This window comes from Bombina bombina, chromosome 4 (genome assembly GCF_027579735.1).
Source record: "Bombina bombina isolate aBomBom1 chromosome 4, aBomBom1.pri, whole genome shotgun sequence".
Lineage (NCBI taxonomy): Eukaryota > Metazoa > Chordata > Amphibia > Anura > Bombinatoridae > Bombina > Bombina bombina.
Window position 1 is genome coordinate 733,385,251 of NC_069502.1, and position 24,962 is coordinate 733,410,212.

The 24,962-nt window shown below is 40.5% G+C and overlaps 1 protein-coding gene across 1 annotated transcript in view; it reads right to left on the reverse strand.

Moving 5' to 3' along the window:
* Positions 1-1,157: 1,157 nt before the first annotated feature.
* ZDHHC14 (zinc finger DHHC-type palmitoyltransferase 14) overlaps positions 1,158-24,962 on the reverse strand; it is a 222,673-nt gene continuing 198,868 nt past the window's right edge. The window contains exon 9 of the mRNA XM_053712213.1: positions 1,158-2,457. Within this exon, the coding sequence (XP_053568188.1) occupies positions 2,056-2,457 (402 nt within the window). The 3' untranslated portion in view covers positions 1,158-2,055. The remainder of the gene's footprint in view (positions 2,458-24,962) is intronic.

Consider the following 24,962-nt stretch of genomic DNA (forward strand, 5'->3'; position numbering starts at 1 on the left):
TTGAAAGCTAATCCTAGGTTTGCTCATGTGCTAATGTCTAAGCCCTTGAAGGTCAGCTCTTATCTCAGGGCATTTTGACAGTTTCACAGCTAGACAGTGCCAGTTCATGTGTGCCATATAGATAACATTGTGCTCACTCATGTGGAGTTATTTATGAGTATATATATATATATATATATATATTGAGCCTGAGAATGTGCATTTGGATCCTTTGTGAGGATCTGAATGCGGAAGTAAGCAGGGGCCTTCGGATATTTTCGTAGTCAGATTGATTCTTGAAAAAAATTCCCACTCTAAGATCTGGATTTGCACAGTATGGGGATCTTTTACATGAATCTATCACAAAGGATCCAAATGCACATTCCTTACAAATATATATATATATATATATATATATATATATTATCCAATTAGCACGTGTTCCAGCACTCCAGCTTCAAACAATAATGAAGCATCTGGGTGCAATCCTTAATGGAATGTAGATCAAAGCTAGGAAAGGGAGGGCACTCTCAGGATTTATATACATCAAAGTTAGTTTATTGTTTATAACAACAACGTAAGAAAGTCATAAGGATAGGTCGACGTTTCGGCTTACATAGAAGCCTTCATCAAGACAAATGAACAACTCATATTGGCGACTTGCAGCCGCACACAACACAACCGGCAGAATAGAATGCATTCTATTCTGCCGGTGGTGTTGTGTGCGGCTGCAAGTCGCCGATATGAGTTGTTCATTTGTCTTGATGAAGGCTTCTATGTAAGCCGAAACGTCGAACTATCCTTATGACTTTCTTACGTTGTTGTTATAAACAATAAACTAACTTTCATGTATATAAATCCTGAGAGTGCCCTCCCTTTCCTAGTATATATATATATATCTCAAGTATTGGCTTTGAAACAATGGATACATTAAAACCATAAAAAAACAAAAACAAAAAAAACAGGTAAACTGTGTCAGAATAATAAAAAAAAAAAACCTAGCATGGTATGATAATTTTCCAGGGGGGAAATGTCTAGACACTATCTGCTATATTTTCTTTTTTGCACCTATATAATGGAATAATAATGAATACATTTACACTTAAAGTGTTGGGCATAGTATAAACTGGGAAACGGATGTATTTTGTGTGATACTGAGATAACTAGGCAGACACAGATTATAAGACAAAATGTAACTTTATTTGATGCCAACTGAAAACTGCAGCACGTGTTGGGGAGAAAGAAAGTGTCGCTTCATCACGCTATGCCTCTGTTAAAAACTGAAATGTGAGTCAACTATATGCAATATAACTCAGCAGCCCTTCAAATGTTAGGCACAGCTGAACAAACACGTTTTATAAAGTTCCAAATTTTCAGTGTCCATATATATTTTAGTTTGGTGTTTGCGCCAATAACAAAAAAGCAGCATGTGTTTTATATTTCAGCATAACGTATTTTCTTTTAAACACAAACCAAGAAGGAACTAAAACAAATCTTATTTGGTGCCACAAAATGTGGTTATTTTATGGAATGGATATATTTTTTTTTTAGCTTAGAAAACATTCAATCTTTAGTTTGTCTTTGAATATTTCCTGTATGTATTTCAGTGCACATAATATTAAAACTTAACTTGTACTATTCTAATAGAAACCAATCATTCCCAACCCATGTTGAATACAATGGTATTCACTGGCTTCCCATCTTCACTGGGAAAGTAATCCAACAGAAGATCTTGAGGGTTACTGGAAACCATACCCATAATTATCCATGACTCGACTCTCCGTTTTAACATTTCTATAGTTGTTTATTTTGCCACAATAGTTCTGAAATAGTCTGGAAAACACAGATTTGAATGAGGCAGTTGGCTGCTGTAAAAAAAAAATTAACTCACTCACACAATCAGCTTACTTAGCTGAGTAAACAAATGCCGTCTTGACCACGAGAAAACCACTTGCCTGTTTTGAACAAACGTTTTGTAACTGTACAATGGGCATCTGGCATCACACAGTGCAAGCATATCACGGTGTTTGACACAAGTGTTTTGTAATAACCAGAGTATTGTAGTATCACAGTTGGTCAAACTGAACTAAGTTTCACAAGACCACGTACAGAGTCTTCATGCAATGAGTCTTGGCTGACAAGATTTAGGACGTGCATGGTATGGCTGTGAGTTACAGGGCTAGTTGCTGGTAGCATTCCTGGAGGTGAAGGCGCCTCATCTGGTGTTAGGAATTGGTGGTTTCCAATATCTTCTTTCAATGGGATCATGTCTGTTAAAATAGTTTCTGAATTAAGGTTTGGCATTGAGGATGGAGGTGTTGGCTGCCCAAGAGCCAATGAGGCGCAAGGTGCAGTTATAGCGTTCTTTCCTGATAATGGTGGCTGATCACTGGTTATGGTGGTCTCAGTCTGTAGAAGTGGTGTAGCTGCGGCCTGCAAAACGAATTTGGTGCTCTGAATGCATTGGTCTTGGTCACACTGCAGAACGGAGGGGGAATGGAGGAACAAAAATATAAAACAAAAAGAAAAAAAAGGTACATTCAAAGAAAAATAAATAAAAAACCATGGGTGAAGAAGGTCAAATTATAAAAAATAAACATGAAGAAAAAAACATAACAGAGTTAGAAAACTAAGTGATCTACAGCATGCAAAACAAAGTTAATCTTGGATAAAAGCTAAAACAGTATAATAGTTTATTATTATTACACAATCATGCCCAACAGTAAAACATAATCTATATATTCAATGACTGTAATGCATTTTTGACCTTAAATGTATATTCTGTTTTCTGTTCCTTTACCTGTTTTTTTGGAAAGAGGATGCCGTGACTCAAATCAAGCCTCAATCAAAATTTGTATGGTCTAATATTATATAGTTAGATATTTTATTACTAGCAATTTTCTGCAACAAAATGCAAGATAGTAAAAAAAACAACAAAAAAAACGATTGTGTAATTTTTAATGAATATGTTTATTACAACATATAGGGATGTGCATTTTTGTGTTTTGTTATGAAACAAATGCAAAATATGGCTACCGCTAGCAGTATTCAGCTCTTTTCAGATCGGGATTTGCATGTATTTAACACAGTGTTGCACTTTCACAAGAAGAAATCTGGTTCCAAAAAGAGCCAAAGACCGCCAGCGTTGGCCATATTCAGCATTTGATTCATAATGAGACAAATGCACATCCACAGTATATAATACTAAATTCTGAACTCTTGGAAAGGTAAATTTATACTCAATCTAGAACCTAAAGTCTTTTTCTAGGCTTAAAAACTGGGCTCCAAAAGTTGAACAAAGAAGTAAATATCAAGGTACAAATATCAGGAGTACTAATGGGATATCTAATCTTTTATTACCACTGCAAACCTCCTATGTTTTGCAAACATCACTTCCCAATTCTTTACTTCTCTCCTTGATCTTTGTAGAACACTAGAAAGCTAATATTAGCAAACTCCTAATTCAATGAGAACAGGCTACTGTCCCTCCCCTTACTTCTATTCTATTAAAAAAAACAGGACTAGCTATAGCTAAGGTACATCTCTACCCATCCTTAATGGAAAAGTAATCCTACTGTTAAAACACATATAATTTTACATAGCTTAATGCAAACTAGACATTCCGCAACCAAAGCAGTAAGAATAGGTAGATGAGCATCTGTTTATCTCAGCTTTAGGCTAATGATCTGTCAGCAGAAAGGAGTCACTGGCTTGCTGAGCAACGCAGAAACAATTTAATTCCTCCATCTGGATAGGAACTAATGTGTTGTTGCCCAACAGGCAAGTTGGAGAGAAAATATATACAGTACACACACACATATATATATATATATATATATATATATATATATATATATAGTATTTAATGACAGTAACAAAGAAAGACATAAAAAAGTTAAATTTATATACAGATTCACTGTTTTATATATTAACACTATGTACAATACATTAAATGAAAGTTATTATTCAAGCTTTTTGTGTGCTATAAGGGACACAAGGAAAGTCAGTTGATGGTGAACAATAGAAAACTAGTAGATCAAATATACATACAGTGAATCATGAAAAGGGGCATAATAAAAAAAAATATATTTTGTTGGAGGTTTGGCAAATTAACGTCTGCTTTGTATCTTACCCATAGTTAAGCATAAAATACAAAAGCAAACATGTGCACCTTATTCTAAGGATAAATGTATGGCTGCGTCGGTTTGGTTATTTAAATAAATAAAAATAAAACCCATATAGGCAGAGAAGAATGCATAAAAAATACAATGCCCTAACTTTTATTTCTTTGACCTTAGCTCATGTTTTGTACCTTTTTAAAAATTAGGTTAATAAAAAATATGCTTATTACCAGATATTTACATTTAAGAGAAAATAAAAGGTTGTTTTCTTTCGAATCTCATTTGCTTTAATGGTATTTAATTTTCAATGTAGTGTGCTATTTTTAAATTCAGCTTTCCAAAACTGAAATGTTCTGAACAGTATGAATTGTTCAGTGCTTATCTATAAATACACAAAGGAAGGTAGTGCAAAAAAAAAAAAAAAGGGAAGAAACTCTAGAGTATTTCAGATACACAATATCACTAATGAGAAAACATGCTGCATACAGCATACAATGTAAATCTCAGTCTAACAAGAACTATTATGCATTTTACTGCATTTTCAGAAAAATTATAAAGAAGCAGGTAATATCTAGGCATTGTAACAAATATTACAGTCAACAAAATGGCTGCCTTGATGCCTATCTGTGCTCTTATGTTTGTAAGCGGCTTTTACAATTTGGTAGATAGATGCAATTTACTATAATGCAGTAAGCAGTGGTTGCCCTTCATACATAAAAGGGCTAAATTACAAGTGGAGAGCTATTTACCGCTTTCGCTATAGCGCCAATTGGGCTAGAAGTAACATTTTTGACTGCTATTATGAGTTGAAAGTGAAAAGTTATCGCGCTTGCACTAACTGATGCGCACAAAAATCTGAAATTACAATATTGCTTATGCGTTAACCTATTCCCCCATCGAAGTCAATGGAGAGAAAAAAAAAAACACCCCACTCTCACACAAACCTGATTGCATAACCTCATGTGTGCTAACCAGACATGAAAATATGAATATTTCCCATTCCAATGTTCTTCACATAGAAGAATGTGTTTATATATATATATATATATATATATATATATATATATATTTACTTAGGTGAACGTTTTCGGTGTTGCCACCGTCCTCAGACCTTACACAGCAAAAAGTGAACAAACAATTTATGTGAATTACCTGGTGCTGATCCTGCTAGTGCGTGTGGCGTCTCCTCTGCGCAACTGCGCATGCGCTAGAGACTTTACAGAGGCCCTAGAGGGTCAAAAAGTTAACAAGTGCAAAACATAAGTTAAAACGTACAAAAACCTCAACTTCCCCAGCGTATAATGTCATATTCAAAAATAGCAGAGTATTGTATGTATGTTGTATAGACCTGCATAGTGGTCTGTGTTTGTCACATTATTCTCACGTAGTTTTTACCTTGTAATTATGTGATACGCATCATTGTGTCAGTGTGCTTTCCGCTACTGCAGCAGAGATCAATGCTAGATACGGACCCACAGGATCAATCCCTTAACACTTATACTGGTCCAGATATAGCCAAAAATTGGCACATATATCTCTCAAATATATTGCTCATATATTTTACTCATATATTTCACTCATGTATACTATTCAAGTGGAGTCCCACTAAAGAGAGTTTACACTTGGTCGCCTAGCAACCAAATTTATAACAAAATTCAAAACAATATTTTAAACAAATGGGGACAAATCCGGAATCGCCAGTTTAGTGGGTACTGCAACCATAAGGCTTAGTATATACTGACAGTGAAATCCCTGCTATTATTGACTTGATAATGTAGTGACCCTTTGCAAAACAACCAGATGTATAAAAACCAGATGTGTAAAAACTAATTAGAGATAGTACATACCATATCGAATCTCAAATGTAAAGACTTCCTGTCCCATATTGATCAACGATATCATTCAGCCTATCTTTAGCTGCTAATGAGCATACTCACATCAAAATAGAACCAACCACTAAAATAATATACAAATATACACAGATATATGTACACGGATATATGTACACACATAGAAATAAGCCATAATTATCCAATAATATTAGTATTCAAATTTATATTCATATTTGTATAGTATTGCAACTACCCATTTAGGATCGCAGAGTAGGCAAGGATAACATACAGTACTAAATATGACCGAGTGATACCGTCACTGTGGAGCAGTCTAATCAACAAAAAACCATATCAAGCCTCAGCCTATCCTTAATTGTTCATAAGAACTCGACCTATGAATCCAATGTGTATATTAACAGACCATGAACCTCCATAGTCGTAAGTAGAATCTAGAATAGAGCCAGTAATAAGTAAAAAGTAATAAGTAAAAAGTAAACCCAACCGGCTTAAAAAGCCAGTGTCTCACAGTGTGAGCAAAAAACCATATTGGATAACATTAGGTCCGGTGTGCCATAGATGGATAATTATGTAAGGGATTGATCCTGTGGGTCCGTATCTAGCATTGATCTCTGCTGCAGTAGCGGAAAGCACACTGACACAATGATGCGTATCACATAATTACAAGGTAAAAACTATGTGAGAATAATGTGACAAACACAGACCACTATGCAGGTCTATACAACATACATACAATACTCTGCTATTTTTGAATATGACATTATACGCTGGGGAAGTTGAGGTTTTTGTACGTTTTAACTTATGTTTTGCACTTGTTAACTTTTTGACCCTCTAGGGCCTCTGTAAAGTCTCTTGCGCATGCGCAGTTGCGCAGAGGAGACGCCACACGCACTAGCAGGATCAGCACCAGGTAATTCACATAAATTGTTTGTTCACTTTTTGCTGTGTAAGGTCTGAGGACGGTGGCAACACCGAAAACGTTCACCTAAGTAAAAGTTTGGTGATTAATACGGAGAGTGCCTTTCTTTATTCATTTTCTATATTATACATTTAAAGTGCACCCCGGAGGCTGCATGCTAATAGTGAGTGTGGGATCCCTTCTGAGTATTATATCTATCTATCTATATATATATGTGTGATGGTATTGAGAGAGAGACACATAATTTATGTAAGAACTTACCTGATAAATTTATTCCTTTCATGGTGGCGAGAGTCAACCAGCTTGTTACTGATGGGATATACATTCCTACCAGGAGGGGCCAAAGTTTCCCAAACCTCAAATGCCTATAAAACATAATTTATGCTTACCTGATAAATTCCTTTCTCCTGTAGTGTAGTCAGTCCACGGGTCATCCATTACTTATGGGATTATATCTCCTCCCTAACAGGAAGTGCAAGAGGATCACCCAAGCAGAGCTGCTATATAGCTCCTCCCCTCTACGTCATACCCAGTCATTCGACCGAAACCAAACTAGAAAGGAGAAACTATAGGGTGCAGTGGTGACTGGAGTTTAAGATAAAAAATTTTAGACCTGCCGTAAACAACAGGGCGGGCCGTGGACTGACTACACTACAGGAGAAAGGAATTTATCAGGTAAGCATAAATTATGTTTTCTCCTGTTAAGTGTAGTCAGTCCACGGGTCATCCATTACTTATGGGATACCAATACCAAAGCTAAAAGTACACGGATGACAAGAGGGAAAGGCAGGATCTTTACACGGAAGGAACCACTGTCTGTAGAACCTTTCTCCCAAAAACAGCCTCCGAAGAAGCAAAAGTGTTAAATTTGTAAATTTTGAAAAAGTATGAAGTGAAGACCAAGTTGCAGCCTTGCAAATCTGTTCAACAGAGGCCTCATTCTTAAAGGCCCAAGTGGAAGCCACAGCTCTAGTAGAATGAGCTGTAATCCTTTCAGGAGGCTGCTGTCCAGCAGTCTCATATGCTAAACGTATTATGCTACGAAGCCAAAAAGAGAGAGAGGTAGCCGAAGCTTTTTGACCTCTCCTTTGTCCAGAATAAACGACAAACAGGGAAGAAGTTTGACGAAAATCCTTAGTTGCCTGCAAATAAAATTTCAGGGCACGGACAACGTCTAGATTGTGCAGAAGTCGTTCCTTCTTTGAAGAAGGGTTAGGGCACAATGATGGAACAACAATCTCTTGATTGATATTCCTGTTAGTGACTACCTTAGGTAAGAACCCAGGTTTAGTACGCAGAACTACATTGTCTGAATGGAAAATCAGATAAGGAGAATCACAATGTAAGGCCGATAACTCAGAGACTCTTCGAGCCGAGGAAATAGCCATTAAAAACAGAACTTTCCAAGATAACAGCTTGATATCAATGGAATGAAGGGGTTCAAACGGAACACCTTGCAGAACGTTAAGAACTAAGTTTAAGCTCCACGGCGGAGCAACAGTCTTAAACACAGGCTTAATCCTAGCCAAAGCCTGACAAAAGGCCTGAACGTCTGGAACTTCTGACAGACGTTTGTGTAAAAGGATAGACAGAGCTGAGATCTGTCCCTTTAACGAACTAGCAGATAAACCCTTTTCTAAACCTTCTTGTAGTAAAGACAATATCCTAGGAATCCTAACCTTACTCCATGAGTAATTCTTGGATTCGCACCAATGTAAGTATTTACGCCATATTTTATGGTAAATTTTCCTGGTAACAGGTTTCCTAGCCTGTATTAAGGTATCAATCACTGACTCCGAGAATCCCCGCTTTGATAGAATCAAGCGTTCAATCTCCATGCAGTCAGCCTCAGAGAAATTAGATTTGGATGTTTGAAAGGACCCTGAATCAGAAGGTCCTGTCTCAGAGGCAGAGACCAAGGTGGACAGGACGACATGTCCACTAGATCTGCATACCAGGTCCTGCGTGGCCACGCAGGCGCTATTAGAATTATCGATGCTCTCTCCTGTTTGATCCTGGAAATCAATCGAGGAAGCATCGGGAAGGGTGGAAACACATAAGCCATGTTGAAAACCCAAGGTGCTGTCAGAGCATCTATCAGTACCGCTCCCGGGTCCCTGGACCTGGATCCGTAACAAGGAAGCTTGGCGTTCTGGCGAGACGCCATGAGATCCAGATCTGGTTTGCCCCAATGCTGAAGCAGTTGGGCAAACACCTCCGGATGAAGTTCCCACTCCCCCGGATGAAAAGTCTGGCGACTTAGGAAATCCGCCTCCCAGTTCTCCACGCCTGGGATGTGGATCGCTGACAGGTGGCAAGAGTGAGACTCTGCCCAGCGAATTATCTTTGAGACTTCCATCATCGCTAGGGAACTCCTTGTCCCTCCCTGATGGTTGATGTAAGCCACAGTCGTGATGTTGTCCGACTGAAACCTGATGAACCTCAGAGTTGCTAACTGAGGCCAAGCCAGAAGGGCATTGAAAACTGCTCTTAATTCCAGAATGTTTATTGGAAGGAGTCTCTCCTCCTGAGTCTATGATCCCTGAGCCTTCAGGGAATTCCAGACAGCGCCCCAACCTAGCAGGCTGGCGTCTGTTGTTACAATCGTCCAATCTGGCCTGCTGAAGGGCATCCCCCTGGACAGATGTGGCCGAGAAAGCCACCATAGAAGAGAATCTCTGGTCTCTTGATCCAGATTTAGCATGGGGACAAATCTGAGTAATCCCCATTCCACTGACTTAGCATGCACAATTGCAGCGGTCTGAGATGCAGGCGTGCAAAAGGTACTATGTCCATTGCCGCTACCATTAAGCCGATTACCTCCATGCATTGAGCCACTGACGGGTGTTGAATGGAATGAAGGACACGGCAAGCATTTAGAAGTTTTGATAACCTGTCCTCTGTCAGGTAAATTTTCATTTCTACAGAATCTATAAGAGTCCCCAAGAAGGGAACTCTTGTGAGTGGCAATAGAGAACTCTTTTCTACGTTCACCTTCCACCCATGCGACCTTAGAAATGCCAGAACTAACTCTGTATGAGACTTGGCAGTTTGGAAACTTGACGCTTGTATCAGAATGTCGTCTAGGTACGGAGCTACCGCTATTCCTCGCGGTCTTAGTACCGCCAGAAGAGAGCCCAGAACCTTTGTAAAGATTCTTGGAGCTGTAGCTAACCCGAAGGGAAGAGCTACAAACTGGTAATGCCTGTTTAGGAAGGCAAACCTTAGATACCGGTAATGATCCTTGTGAATTGGTATGTGAAGGTAGGCATCCTTTAAATCCACTGTGGTCATGTACTGACCCTTTTGGATCATAGGTAAGATGGTCCGAATAGTTTCCATTTTGAACGATGGAACTCTTAGGAATTTGTTTAGGATCTTTAAGTCCAAGATTGGTCTGAAGGTTCCCTCTTTTTTGGGAACCACAAACAGATTTGAGTAAAACCCTTGTCCGTGTTCCGACCGCGGAACTGGGTGGATCACTCCCATTAGTAAAAGGTCTTGTACACAGCGTAGAAACGCCTCTTTCTTTATCTGGTTTGTTGACAACCTTGAAAGATGAAATCTCCCTTTTGGAGGAGAAGCTTTGAAGTCCAGAAGATATCCCTGAGATATGATCTCTAACGCCCAGGGATCCTGGACATCTCTTGCCCAAGCCTGGGCGAAGAGAGAAAGTCTGCCCCCCACTAGATCCGTTTCCGGATCGGGGGCCCTCACTTCATGCTGTCTTAGGGGCAGCAGCAGGTTTTCTGGCCTGCTTGCCCTTGTTCCAGGACTGGTTAGGTTTCCAGCCCTGTCTGTAGCGAGCAACAGTTCCTTCCTGTCTTGGAGCGGAGGAAGTTGATGCTGCTCCTGCCTTGAAGTTACGAAAGGCACGAAAATTAGACTGTTTAGCCCTTGGTTTGGCCCTGTCTTGAGGCAGGGCATGGCCCTTACCTCCAGTAATGTCAGCGATAATTTCTTTCAAACCGGGCCCGAATAATGTCTGCCCTTTGAAAGGTATGTTAAGCAATTTAGATTTAGAAGTCACATCGGCTGACCAGGATTTAAGCCACAGCGCTCTACGCGCTTGAATGGCGAATCCGGAGTTCTTAGCCGTAAGCTTAGTTAAGTGTACTACGGCATCAGAAATAAATGAATTAGCTAGCTTAAGGACTTTAAGCTTGTCTATAATCTCATCCAATGGAGCTGAGCTAATGGTCTCTTCCAGAGACTCAAACCAGAATGCCGCCGCAGCCGTGACAGGCGCAATGCATGCAAGGGGTTGTAATATAAAACCTTGTTGAACAAACATTTTCTTAAGGTAACCCTCTAACTTTTTATCCATTGGATCTGAAAAAGCACAGCTATCCTCCACCGGGATAGTGGTGCGCTTAGCCAGAGTAGAAACTGCTCCCTCCACCTTAGGGACCGTCTGCCATAAGTCCCGTGTGGTGGCGTCTATTGAAAACATTTTTCTAAATATAGGAGGGGGTGAAAAGGGCACACCGGGTCTATCCCACTCCTTGTTAATAATCTCTGTAAGCCTCTTAGGTATAGGAAAAACGTCAGTACACACCGGTACCGCATAGTATCTATCCAGCCTACATAATTTCTCTGGAATTGCAACCGTGTTACAATCATTCAGAGCCGCTAATACCTCCCCTAGTAATACACGGAGGTTCTCAAGCTTAAATTTAAAATTTGAAATGTCTGAGTCCAGTTTACTTGGATCAGATCCGTCACCCACAGAATGAAGCTCTCCGTCCTCATGTTCTGCAAATTGTGACGCAGTATCAGACATGGCTCTATTATTATCAGCGCACTCTGTTCTTACCCCAGAGTGATCTCGTTTACCCCTAAATTCTGGCAATTTAGATAGTACTTCAGTCATAACATTAGCCATGTCTTGCAAAGTGATTTGTAAGGGCCGCCCTGATGTACTTAGGGCCACAATATCACGCACCTCCTGAGCGGGAGGCGAAGGTACTGACACGTGAGGAGAGTTAGTCGGCATAACTTCCCCCTCGTTGTCTGGTGAAATTTTCTTTACATGTACAGATTGGCTTTTATTTAAAGTAGCATCAATGCAATTAGTACACAAATTTCTATTGGGCTCCACATTGGCCTTTAAACATATTGAACAAAGAGATTCATCTGTGTCAGACATGTTTAAACAAACTAGCAATGAGACTAGCAAGCTTGGAAAATACTTTTCAAATAAATTTACAAGCAATATAAAAAACGTTACTGTGCCTTTAAGAAGCACAAAAAAACTGTCACAGTTGAAATAACAATGAACCAAATTAGTTATAGCAACCAAATTTTCACAGTAAATGCATTAAGTTAGCAAAGGATTGCACCCACCAGCAAATGGATGATTAACCCCTTAGTACCCAAAAACGGATAACAATTTAATATAAACGTTTTTATCACAGTCAAAACACACTCTCACAGGTCTGCTGTGAGTGATTACCTCCCTCAAAACTAGTTTTGGAGACCCCTGGGCTCTGTAGAGACGTCCTGGATCATGGAGGAAGAAATAGGAAGACTGTGACTGAATTTTTACTGCGCAATAAAGCGCTAAAATAGGCCCCTCCCACTCATAATACAACAGTGGGGAAGCTCAGTAAACTGATTTTATTCAGAAACAAACGACAGCCATGTGGTAAAAATCATGCCCATAAAGTTTTATCACCAAGTACCTCAGAAAAAAACCATTAACATGCCAGTAAACGTTTTAAAAATAAAATTATGAAATGTTATTAATAAGCCTGCTGCTAATCGCTTTCACTTTAGTGGAGGCTCAAATATAACTTAAATGTATACAGTATTTTCTTAGTGAAGTTCCATTCCCCAGAAATACCTCAGTGTAAACATACATACATATCAGCCTGATACCAGTCGCTACTACTGCATTTAAGGCTGCACTTACATTACATCGGTATTAGCAGTATTTTCTCAGTCAATTCCATAATATACTGCAACATACCTCCTTGCAGGTGAACCCTGCCTGCTGTCCCCTGTTCTGAAGTTACCTCACTCCTCAGAATGGCCGAGAACAGCAAGTGGATCTTAGTTACGACCGCTAAGATCATACACAAACTCAGGTAGATTCTTCTTCTAATGCTGCCTGAGAAAAAACAACACACTCCGGTGCTGTTTAAAATAACAAACTTTTGATTGAAGAAATAAAAACTAAGTTTAACAACCACAGTCCTCTCACACGTCCTATCTATTAGTTAGGTGCAAGAGAATGACTGGGTATGACGTAGAGGGGAGGAGCTATATAGCAGCTCTGCTTGGGTGATCCTCTTGCACTTCCTGTTAGGGAGGAGATATAATCCCATAAGTAATGGATGACCCGTGGACTGACTACACTTAACAGGAGAAATACACTTTCCACCTCACTCATATCTCAGTTTAACATATAGCCAAGTTGGTGAGGTGTAAAAGGAGTAAAAGCATAAAAACATGAATTATGATTACCAGATAATGTCCTTTCCTTCTGTATGAGGAGAGTCCACGGCTTCATTCCTTACTTGTGGGAATACAGAACCTGGACACCAGGAGGAGGCAAAGACATCCCAGCCAAAGGCTTAAATACCTCCCCCACTTCCCTCATATCCCAGTAATTCTACTAAGGGAACAAGGAACAGTAGGAGAAATATCAGGGTATAAATGGTGCCACAAAAAAAGAAAAAAGCTGCTACAGATCCTCCGCATGTCAGACTGAACCAAACACCACAGGAAATGAGGTAAGAACACACACACATACAGCCCCGAGAGGTGCACACAAAGCGCGACTGTGCAAGCCGCAAATAGTCCAAGGCAAAAACAAAAAAAGCTGCACTGGAGAAGCACAAAGGTAGAAGCACAGGGCCTGTGGCGGCACAAAATGCGTAAGGAGCTTTGTTGTTCCATGCCCTATGTTTTAAATAAGCTGAGAGAGTCTTAAATAAGAAAAGCATACTTACCGAAAGACAGCCATCCACATATAGCAGATAGCCAAACCAGTACTGAAAAAGTATCAGCAGAGGTAATGTTATATAAGAGTATATCGTCGATCTGAAAAGGGAGGTAGAAGATGAATACCTACGACCAATAACGGAGAACCTTTGAAAATATTTCCCACAAGGAAAACCATAAAATTAATAGGCGATACTCCCTTCACAGCCCTCTGACAAACACTGTACTCAGAGGAATTGGGCTTCAAAATGCTTAGAAGCGCTTATCATAGATGAAATCATAGAAATCAAGCACAAACTTACTTCACCACCTCCATAGGAGGCAAACGCCTATATTTAGAGTTTTGTCGATAAAGACCCGCATAGCTAACGCAGCTTTTTTTCCCAACGCATCCTTAAGACCACGCTGGTATTTAGAGTTGTCTGAAGGGCTGCGTTAGGCTCCAAAAAGGGTGCGTTGAGCCGAATGTACCACCACTTCAACTCTCAATACCAGCGTTGCTTACGGTAACGGTAAGCTGGCAAAACGTGCTCGTGCACGATTCCCCCATAGGAAACAATGGGGCAGGGATGAAAAAAAAACCTAACACCTGCAAAAAAGCAGTGTTAAGCTCCCAACGCAGCCCCATTGTTTCCTATGGGGAAACACTTTCTAAGTCTGCACCTAACACCCTAACATGAACCCCGAGTCTAAACACCCCTAACCTTACACTTATTAACCTTTAATCTGCTGCCCCCGCTATAGCTGACACCTGCATTATACAATTAACCCCTAACCTACATTATCCCTATGTACCCCTAATCTGCCCCCCCCCCAACGTCGCCGCCACCTAACTACACTTAACCCCTAATCTGCCGACCGGACCTTGCCGCTACTCTAATAAAGTTATTAACCCCTAATCTGCCGCCCCCGCTATCGCTGACCCCTGCATATTATTATTAACCCCTAATCTTCCGACCGGACACCGCCGCCACCACCTACATTATCCCTATGAACCCCTAATCTTCTCCCCCCAACATCGCCGACACCTACATTATATTTATTAACCCCTAATCTGCCCCCCCAACGTCCCCGCTACCCAACTACACTTATTAACCCCTAATCTGCCGACCGGACCTCGCCACTACTATAATAAATGTATTAACCCCTAACCCTAACACCCCCCTAAATTAAATATAATTTTAATCTAACGAAATAAATTAAATCTTATTAACTAAAGTCTTCCTATTTAAAACTAAATACTTACCAGTAAAATAAACCCTAATATAGCTACAATATAACGAATAATTATATTGTAGCTATTTTAGGATTACAGGCAACTTTGTATTTATTTTAACTAGGTACAATAGCTATTAAATAGTTATTTACTATTTAATAGCTACCTAGTTAAAATAACTACAAAATTACCTGTAAAATAAATCCTAACCTAAGTTACAATTAAACCTAACACTACACTATCAATAAATTAAATAAATTACCTACAATTACCTACAATTAAATAAACTAAACTACAAAAAAAAAAAACACTAAATAAAAAAAAGATTACAAGAATATTAGGCTAATTACACCTACTCTAAGCCCTCTAATAAAATAAAAAAGCCCCCCAAAATAATAAAGGTCCCTACCCTATTCTAAATTAAAATGTAACCAGCTATTTTACCAGCCCTTAAAAGGGCTTTTTGCGGGGCATGCCCCAAAGTAATCAGCTCTTTTGCCTGTAAAAAAAAATACAACCCCCCAACATTAAAACCCACCACCCACATACCCCTACTCTAACCCAAACCCCCCTTAAATAAACCTAACACTACCCCCCTGAAGATCTCCCTACCTTGAGTCGTCTTCACCCAGCCGGGCCGAATTCTTCATCCTATGGGGCAGAAGAGGACATCAAGACCGGCAGAAGTCTTCATCCTATCCGGGCAGAAGAGGACATCCGGACCGGCAGACATCTTCATCCAAGCGGCATCTTCTATCTTCATCCATCCGACGAGGAGCGGCTCCATCTTCAAGACCTCCGGCACGGAACATCCTTCTTCAACGACGACTAGACAACGAATGACGGTTCCTTTAAATGACGTCATCCAAGATGGCATCCCTCGAATTCCGATTGGCTGCTAGGATTCTATCAGCCAATCGGAATTAAGGTAGGAAAAATCTGATTGGCTGATTGAATCCAATCAGCCAATCAGATTGAGCTCGCATTCTATCGGCTGTTCCGATCAGCCGATAGAATGCGAGCTCAATCTGATTGGCTGAGTGGATTCAATCAGCCAATCAGATTTTTCCTACCTTAATTCCTTTTGGCTGATAGAATCCTATCAGCCAATCGGAATTCGAGGGACGCCATTCTTGGATGACGTCCCTTAAAGGAACCTTCATTCGTTGTTAGCACCTCATGGCAAAGAACTCTCTGAGGATCTGAAAAAAGAATTGCTGCTCTACATAAAGATGGCCTAGGCTATAAGAAGATTGCCAAGACCCTGAAACTGAGCTGCAGCATGGTGGGCAAGATCATACAGCGGTTTCACAGGACAGGTTCCACTCAGAACAGGCCTCGCCATGGTCGACTAAAGAAGTTGAGTGCATGTGCTCAGCGTCATATCCAGAGGTTGTCTTTGGGAAATAGACGTTTGAGTGCTGACAGCATTGCTGCAGAGGTTGAAGGGATGGTGGGTCAGCCTGTCAGTGCTCAGACCAAACACCGCACACTGCATCAAATTGGTCTGCATGGCTGTCGTCCCAGAAGGAAGCCACTTCTAAAGATGATGCACAAGAAAGCCTGCAGTTCACTGAAGACAAGCAGACTAACAACATGGATTACTGGAACCATTTCCTGTGGTCCGAAGAGTTGGTTCAGATGGTGCCAATCGTGTGTGGCGGCTACAAGGTGAGGAGTACAAAGACAAGTGCGTCTTGCCTTCAGTCAAGCATGGTGGTGGGAGTGTCATGGTCTGTGCCTGCATGAGTGCTGCCGGCACTGGGGAGCTACAGTTTATTGAGGAAACCATGAATGCCAACATGTACTGTGATATACTGAAGCAGAGCATGATCCCCTGCCTTTGGAGACTGGGCCGCAGGGCAGTATTCCAACATGATAACAACCCTAAACACACCTCCAAAACGACCACTGCCTTGCTAAAGAAGATGAAGGTAAAGGTGATGGACTGGCCAAGCATGTCTCCCAACCTAAACCCTATTGAGCATCTGTGGGGCATCCTCAAACGGAAGGTGGGGGAGCGCAAGGTCTCTAACATCCACCAGCTTTGTGTTGTCGTCAAGGAGTGGAAGAGGACTCCAGTGGCAATCTGTGAAGCTCTGGTGAACTCCATGCCCAAGAGGGTTAAGGCAGTGCTGGAAAATAATGGTGGCCACACAAAATATTGACAATTTGGGCCCAATTTGGACATTTCCACTTAGGGGTGTACTCACTTTTGTTGCCAACGGTTTAGACATTAATGGCTGTGTGTTGAGTTATTTTTAGGGGACAGCAAATTTGCATTGTTATAGAGGCTGTACACTCACTACTTTACATTGTAGCAAAGTGTAATTTCTTCAGTGTTGTCACATGAAAAGATATAATAAGATATTTACAAAAATGTGAGGGGTGTACTCACTTTTGTGAGATACTGTACATATATCTTTAGAGATGTACAGTATATGTATATACCTCAAAGTTAAAGCCCTTTGTCTGCCCTTTTTTCCCAACACCTGATATCTCATATCTGAGCCCTTATATAACTTTTGTGTGCAATATTTTTTTGAATAATTATTAGATGGTGTTACTGTAATTCATTTTTTGTGTGTTTTGCAACACTTTTGTTTTGCGAAACAGTTAACCACAGCTCTGAGGACGCAGTAATCATTCTAGAGTAAATTACTGTTACACTTAGGTACTTTTAATACCAGCGCAATTTAACCTGTGTGCAAAAGATCGTAAAAACCTGATATCACTTGAATGCAAATGTTTGTGCTTCACTTGTAACCTGGCCCAAAATGTTGTTATTTTTAATAGTGTGTATTAATCTGCATTACTTCCTCTTCTATTCTAGATACAAGGGTGCTTTATTTCTGTAAACTATATAAGGCCACAAAACAAAATACGGTATCTGTGGCTAACGATATCTCTCTTTCTTGATAAACAATATAATGTTTCAAAGGATTTCTTTGAGATGACCATAACCTAATACATTTCACATTCTAATGCATATTTACTTTACTAAGGGCAACAAAATTATTGGATATCACTGATAGGCAGGATGCCAGTATACATAACTTGCTGCAACTGCGTTTTATGACTTTTTTTAAGCCTTTCGCTACTGGAACTTTCCGAGAGGAACGTGCCCAAAATACCTGCAATTTTTTAGCTTTTTTGCTTCAGGCATGTGCACGCTACCTATCTAGATATCTCTTCAACAAAGAATAGCATGCAAACAAAGTAAATTTGATAATAGAAGTAAATTGGAAACTTATTTAAAATTGTATTCTCTATCTGAATAATAAAAGACAAATGTTGGGTTTCAGGTCCCTTTAATAAGGCAAGTGTCATTAGGAAGCATAGAACAACTATACAAATTGCAAGCAACGTTTAGGTTGGACTTTTTCCAAAGGAACATCTCTTATCAAAATTTTTGATAATGACTAATCATTGGAAGGCACTTGTAAAATAGGCCAGTTTCTGAACTGGAAAATAACCACAACTGATAAGTCAAATGCTGAAGACCCATATCTCAATTAAATGAGCATACTTTCAAATTTACTGGGGTAGCCTTCAGGATTTAATTCTGAATTAAATGAAAAGGAAATTAAAAAATCATCTTTTTTTCCCAACAGATACCTTGTCTACAAATAATGATCAAGACAAAAAGTGAAGTTTATGTTTATCCAAAAAGTTCAGCTGAAAACTGCAGTGATTTTACAGAGCTAAGTTACCAGGACCAGAGAGAGCAATGTCTTCCATGTTATTTCAGACTTTCTGCATTGAGGGTGGTTGTATAATCCTTTCAGTCTGTTATTTATTTTTATTTAAAGGACTTCCTATTTCAAACTGTAAACACAAACCGTGTCAGGGGAAGGAACAAGAGTTCAAACACATGGCCCTGGTATTGTGCTCTGAAGTATGGCTTGCTCTGTCTGCAGAACACTCCTTAGCCTCTAAAGCAGCCACAAGAAATTCAGTTTTTTTATCTTTTTGATAATAGGGATATTAAATGCCTCTTGCTTTCTAGGTAACAAATAAATGTGTTATTCTAGAGAGGGGAAAAAGAAGCTTATTATTTTGCCTATACTTTCAAATTGTTGCAAACTGCCTAAACCTGTTATTTAATTTGCAGTATCCATTGACTTGGTTGAACAGAGTAAAAACAAAGAGCCCTCTTCAAGACACATAAAGAAAACAGATTTAAAAAAAAAAAAAAAAAAAATCAGAAAGGAACAGACAAAACCTTTACAATCCATGGAAGTGAAAATATTTTTGGATCTCTGCATCGGCCAGCGAGGGTGCCGATCGTTGGTGGGTGGGAGCTGTAGCAGGGAGGCGGGTGGGCGGCCCATCGCAGGTCCACTTCCATCCAGGTGTCGGGAGCCGAGGACGGGTGCGCGCACAGGTGCACAAGAGCACGTGCCGGCGGGTGGGAGCGCACGGGAACGTGCAGGAGTGGGTGGGACAGGGACCGCTACACTACAGAAAAGTCTAAAGGATGGTGGGAGAGGGGGGCAAATAAATATTTGGAAAGGGATCTGGTAAGGGGATAGGGATATGAGGGGGGGGGGGGCAGCTACCTTACAGAAAATTGGGTTTTTATTTATTTATTTATTTATAAATAAGGCTATTTTTTTTTTTTTAACAAATTGGGTACTGGCAGACTGCTGCCAGTACCCAAGATGGCGGCAACTAGGTAGAGGGGGGAGAGCTGTTTGGGGGGATCCAACAATGCAGAATAGCTAGATGGCGGCGACAATTGTGAGGTGGGGGAGGGAAGAGCGGTTTGAGGGTGGTCAGGGAGGGATCAGGAGGTGGGATTTGTCAGATGGGAGGCTGATCTCTACACTAAAGCTAAAATTAACTCCTTAACTGCTCGGCATAACTTTTTTTAATTTGATCGCATTTGGCAGTGAAATGGTGGCATAAAAATATATACCAAAAACGGGCCTAGATTAATACTTTGGGTTGTCTACTACACTACTCTATAGCTAAAATCAACCCTACAAGCTCACTACAAGCTACCTAATTAACCCCTTTCACTGTTGGGAATAATACAAGTGTGGTGCACAGCAGTATTTAGCAGCCTTCTAATTACCATAAAGCAATACCAAAGCCATATATGTCTGCTATTTCTGAACAAAGGGGATCCCAGAAAAGCATTTACAACCATTTGTGCCATAACTGCACAAGCTGTTTGTAAATAATTTCAGTGAGAAACCTAAAGTTTGTGAAAAAACAAATTATGCTTAACTGATAATTTCCTTCTCTTCCGTTGGAAAGAGTCCACAGCTGCATTCATTACTTTTGGGAAATAAGAACCTGGCCACCAGGAGGAGGCAAAGACACCCCAGTCAAAGGCTTAAATACTCCTCACACTTCCCTCATCCCCCAGTTATTCTGCCGAGGAACAAGGAACAGTAGAAGAAATATCAAAGTGAAAAAAGGTGCCAGAAGATTAAAAAAACGCCCCACGTAGAAAAAGGGTGGGGAGCTGTGGATTCTTTCCAATGGAAGAAAAGGAAATGATTAGGTAAGCATAATTTATGTTTTTCTTCCTTATTGGAAAGAGTTTACAGCTGCATTCATTACTTTTGAGAAAACAATACCCAAGCTAAATAGGACAATGAATGCCAAAACGGGATGGTACAATAGGTGGCCAATTCTGAGGGCACCAAGCCAGAAACCACTAACCAACAAAAAAAACCTGCTTCGTCCAAAGCTGAGAAAACTTTGAAAAGGAAAAGGCCCCAAGGGCACTGACCTGAAAATAGTCCAGAAGCCTAGCTAGAGACTGCAAAATCAGACTGAACTGAGCTAACAGTCCCCCAGGAGACACCGTCACCCAACAGTCGGTCCCTCACCAAGCAATAAGGCAAAGAAGAACAGAAGGGGAACCAAAAGGTCACTACAAAATCCATAAAAAGGAAAAACCCCAATTACTAGCCAACCTCACAAAGACCCAAATGGGTCCTGACAGACAAGAGGAGGCTATGCCCAGACCAAGCAGAAACCAGAGGTTTAGGACCGGGCCTCGAAACGGAGAAACCTCTCTCTCTCAACATCGTGCAAAAGCACCGAAAGAACTGAAGACGGAGTCCTTACATAATCAGAACTAAGAATACTATAGTATTCAGACAAAAAAAGAATGTGTAACAGACCCAGATAAAAACCCTGAGTCAAGAACACGCAGCCATCATTAGGATGACACAGAAGAATACTTGCTGAGAAGTAAAAAGCGGCCAGCAAGAGAACAGATTGCAAAAAGGAGAACTCCCAGACAGAGGGCACACTTGCAGGCAATCAAAGCCACTAGATCTACACACAGGGCTCCAAAAGGGGAAGCACATAACCTTAACGAGACCCACTGCATTCCCAAGAGAGAGAGGTTACACCCAGAACCCGAAGGTGAATGGTAACCTGAGACCCTCAGCTTGTAAACCCAGGGGGCTAGCTACAATGCCAACCTAGATCCTGAAGATGACAACGCATCTCAGAACCCACTCCCAACCGGGCCAGCCCAAGCATCGGTAGGTCTTGAAAACAGAAGAACCCCAACACCAGCTCAAAAACGAGCGGAAGAATGGCCACAGCCATCCCAACAGAGTATGGGTGCCAACCCGAATACTTAGAAACAGAAGACAAGGCCATAGACCCAAAGGAATCTACCAAAAGGCCCACCATAGTATCGACACAGAGCCAGCAACACTCCAGATGGAACTTAACAACCCAGAGAAAAACACCCCCCTCTGAAAGGTTAACTCTCAGTTCCAACCTCCTGAGTCCAAGAGAATCCCTACAAAAAGGATCACACATCCATAAGAAGGAGAATAAGCCCCCCACCCTAAGAAAAGGGATGGGGCCAAGAAGGCAGAGCACCTGCCCACAAGACACAAAGTCACAGGCTAAAGGAGAGATCAATCTCCAATGCAGATGAACTCGGAAGGAATCCCCCTAAGGAATTAGCTTGCCAACACACATCCAATGTGCAATAGCTGCAGCAGAGACACTGCAAACCCATTCACCTGCAGAGCAGTGAATCCATAAGGTTACCACAGCAAGCTGACCAAGGGAAGCCCAATGAGCATCAGCACTCAGACAACCTGGCCAACCGTGACCAGGTCAATTAGTCCAAGTAAAAGGACATAGCCCAAGTTCCCAGGAACTGGGGAACCCCGAACCAGCCCTAGAGCCAAAAATTCTGGCAACAATTCCACAAAGGAAAACACTGAGCAAAGCCCAGCAACCAGAAGCACCACGGAGAAAACAGATCCGAGCCCCCAATTGTTTAAACAAACAATATCCGAGAACCACGTCTGATATAAAGAAAAAGACCACAGGGAGATATCAATGCAATATCCAGCTAACCCAGATAACGAGATAACGATATAACTCGCAAGCCCCGACCCAAGGAAGAGACCACCCCTTGCCAAAGTCCAATGCTTCAAAGGAGCTAAGGCGTTAAAAAAATCGTACGACGACACTAGAGCCCATAGACTCTCAAACAGCCGCAGGCCCGAGGCCAAAATCCCTCGAATAAAGGCTGGTCTCCATATCACCGACATACAATCAGAGGATCATAGAGATAAAAGGACACACAGCATCCCCAGCTCAGAGCAGAGCCCAAGGAGACCAAGCCCAGTGCCCCTAACGGGGAACGACTATATCCCGGAGGGGAACCCAGGTCCATAAAAGGAGACCCAACTCACATGGAGACAACAGAGGAAGAGCAAATGGCCTCACAAAAAAACAGCTAGACAGTACACAGTCAATGTGCAATAGCTGCAGCTGGTCACATTCTGCAACCCATCCGCTGCAAGGCAGCTGCACTACCCAATAAACTACTAACTGCTGAGAAGTAAATCCATAAGGACAATTCCCAGGGCCTCAAACGAAAAAAGGACAAACCGCCCAACTCAGCAGCAAGAGGACGCAAGCCCACCAACCCTCCCCTACATGGGAAGGAGCTCTAGGGACTGACAACCCCAGACACAAGAGAGAGACGCAGCGGGACTCCAATGACCCAGTCATCCAAATTGAAGGATATAAGGACTGAGACAATCCTTCCTGCCTCACGGACCCACCAGTCCTCTAGAATGCTTAGTTAAACACAAAGGATAACAAAACTACAAATACAAGATAAAAAAATAAGTCCGGGATTTAAGCTGAAAAATACGACACACAGAAATGAGCAAAGCATAAATGCAGCAATGATCTTCTAACATATAATATATGCAAAAGAACAAAACTAGCTCTTAAAGCGCTTACCCCTTCCAACAAACCAAAGCAGCCAAGCTACACTGAGAAAAGCTGGCACGCGTTTACGCTGACACGTGCAAACACCTCAGAGCTCCCCCAAAATATGATTACTAAATTCTAATACGACACGTGCTAACAAAAAATAGAACGCATATAAAATACTAGAAGGCCCCATGTAACAAGATGTCCCTTGGCTATGATGTACCTTATAACAAATGTACATACTAATAGCCTGCGGGCTATGTGAGTGCAAAATAGGACCACTTTACCTGGCAAGAACCCATTATATAGTCATGCAGGCCATATAGAAAGGGTCCAGACAAGACTAAGGTTCCAAATTAGATAAACATCCGGCAATAGTACAACCGGATAAGAATAAATACACACTTCCGGTAAAAGCGAAACCGGAATTAGCGAGAGCGAAACCGGAAGTAGCGAAAACGGATGTTAAGCTACAGATAAAAGAACCGGAAGGGATAGTAAGTTAAACACCCCGGAAGTGGGGATATCAAAAATAAGATACACCGCCTGATATACATTACATTAGTAAGATAAGAGATGCCCCCAAACAATAACACATACGATATAAATAATAAACACGTATGAAGTGAATCAAATACAGATATCTTTTAAAACATAAGAGACAACAACAAAAAAAAAAAAAAACTATATTTCCCATGTAACACTGGGCTAAACAGGAAAGGGCAGACCCCGACTTTTGGCGCCAAAATAGAACGAATCACCTATGGTATTAGGGTATAAAGCTCCCAGAGACATACAGACCAGTATTGTCTTGAGAAAGGCCTAGGAGGGCCGAAACGCGTCGACATACTGGTGAGCAAATTTCTGATTTTATTATACCACATCTAGACGTTATTACACTATTGCACTTTATTTCACCCACAGATTAGGAGGACGACTTTGGACCTACCCGCCACATTATTGTACTTTTTTTTTTTTTCTTCTGCATTTTTATAGTCTACATTTTTTATATATTTTTTATATTCTGCATTCTTATAATCTCCTTCACGTCTACCACAGCTATTGGAGTTTATTTTGGAAGTTAATCATCTAGGATTTCTTTGAACGCACTTACCCACCATATTTTTTGAACACTTTGATATTTATTTGTGGATTAATTTTTTACAATTTTTGTGGAACACTTTTGCAATTTTTGTGGAACACTCTGATATATATTTTTTTTTTGGAACACTGTGATTTTCCAAAGAGACATTTTTTAAGAAACTATTTGAGAGACATAAATTTCTTCATTTTTTCAACAAATTCTATTTCCATTTTTACACAATTGGATTTCTCCTACACTTTTATTTATATTGTATTTCTATCACTTATACTTTTATACTGCATCTGTATTGTTGACATCTGTATTATTGACATTGTACTACGCCAATTTTGGCCATTTACATCACATCTGCTGTTTGTAAATATCTGTGCTTAAACTGCACTTTATAGACCATAATACTATGGTCTTAGACTGTTGTCGGAGCTAACGTAATATTTGTTCCAACACCACAGATATAGGTAACACTATATCCTTAAGACTTATATCTCATGGATCCATAGAGATTTTAGGAAGAATTTTAGAAGCTTTTTAATTTGTATGTATTATATTGTATTTTCATTGTATATTAACTGTAATAAATACATTCCATTTTTAACATATCCAT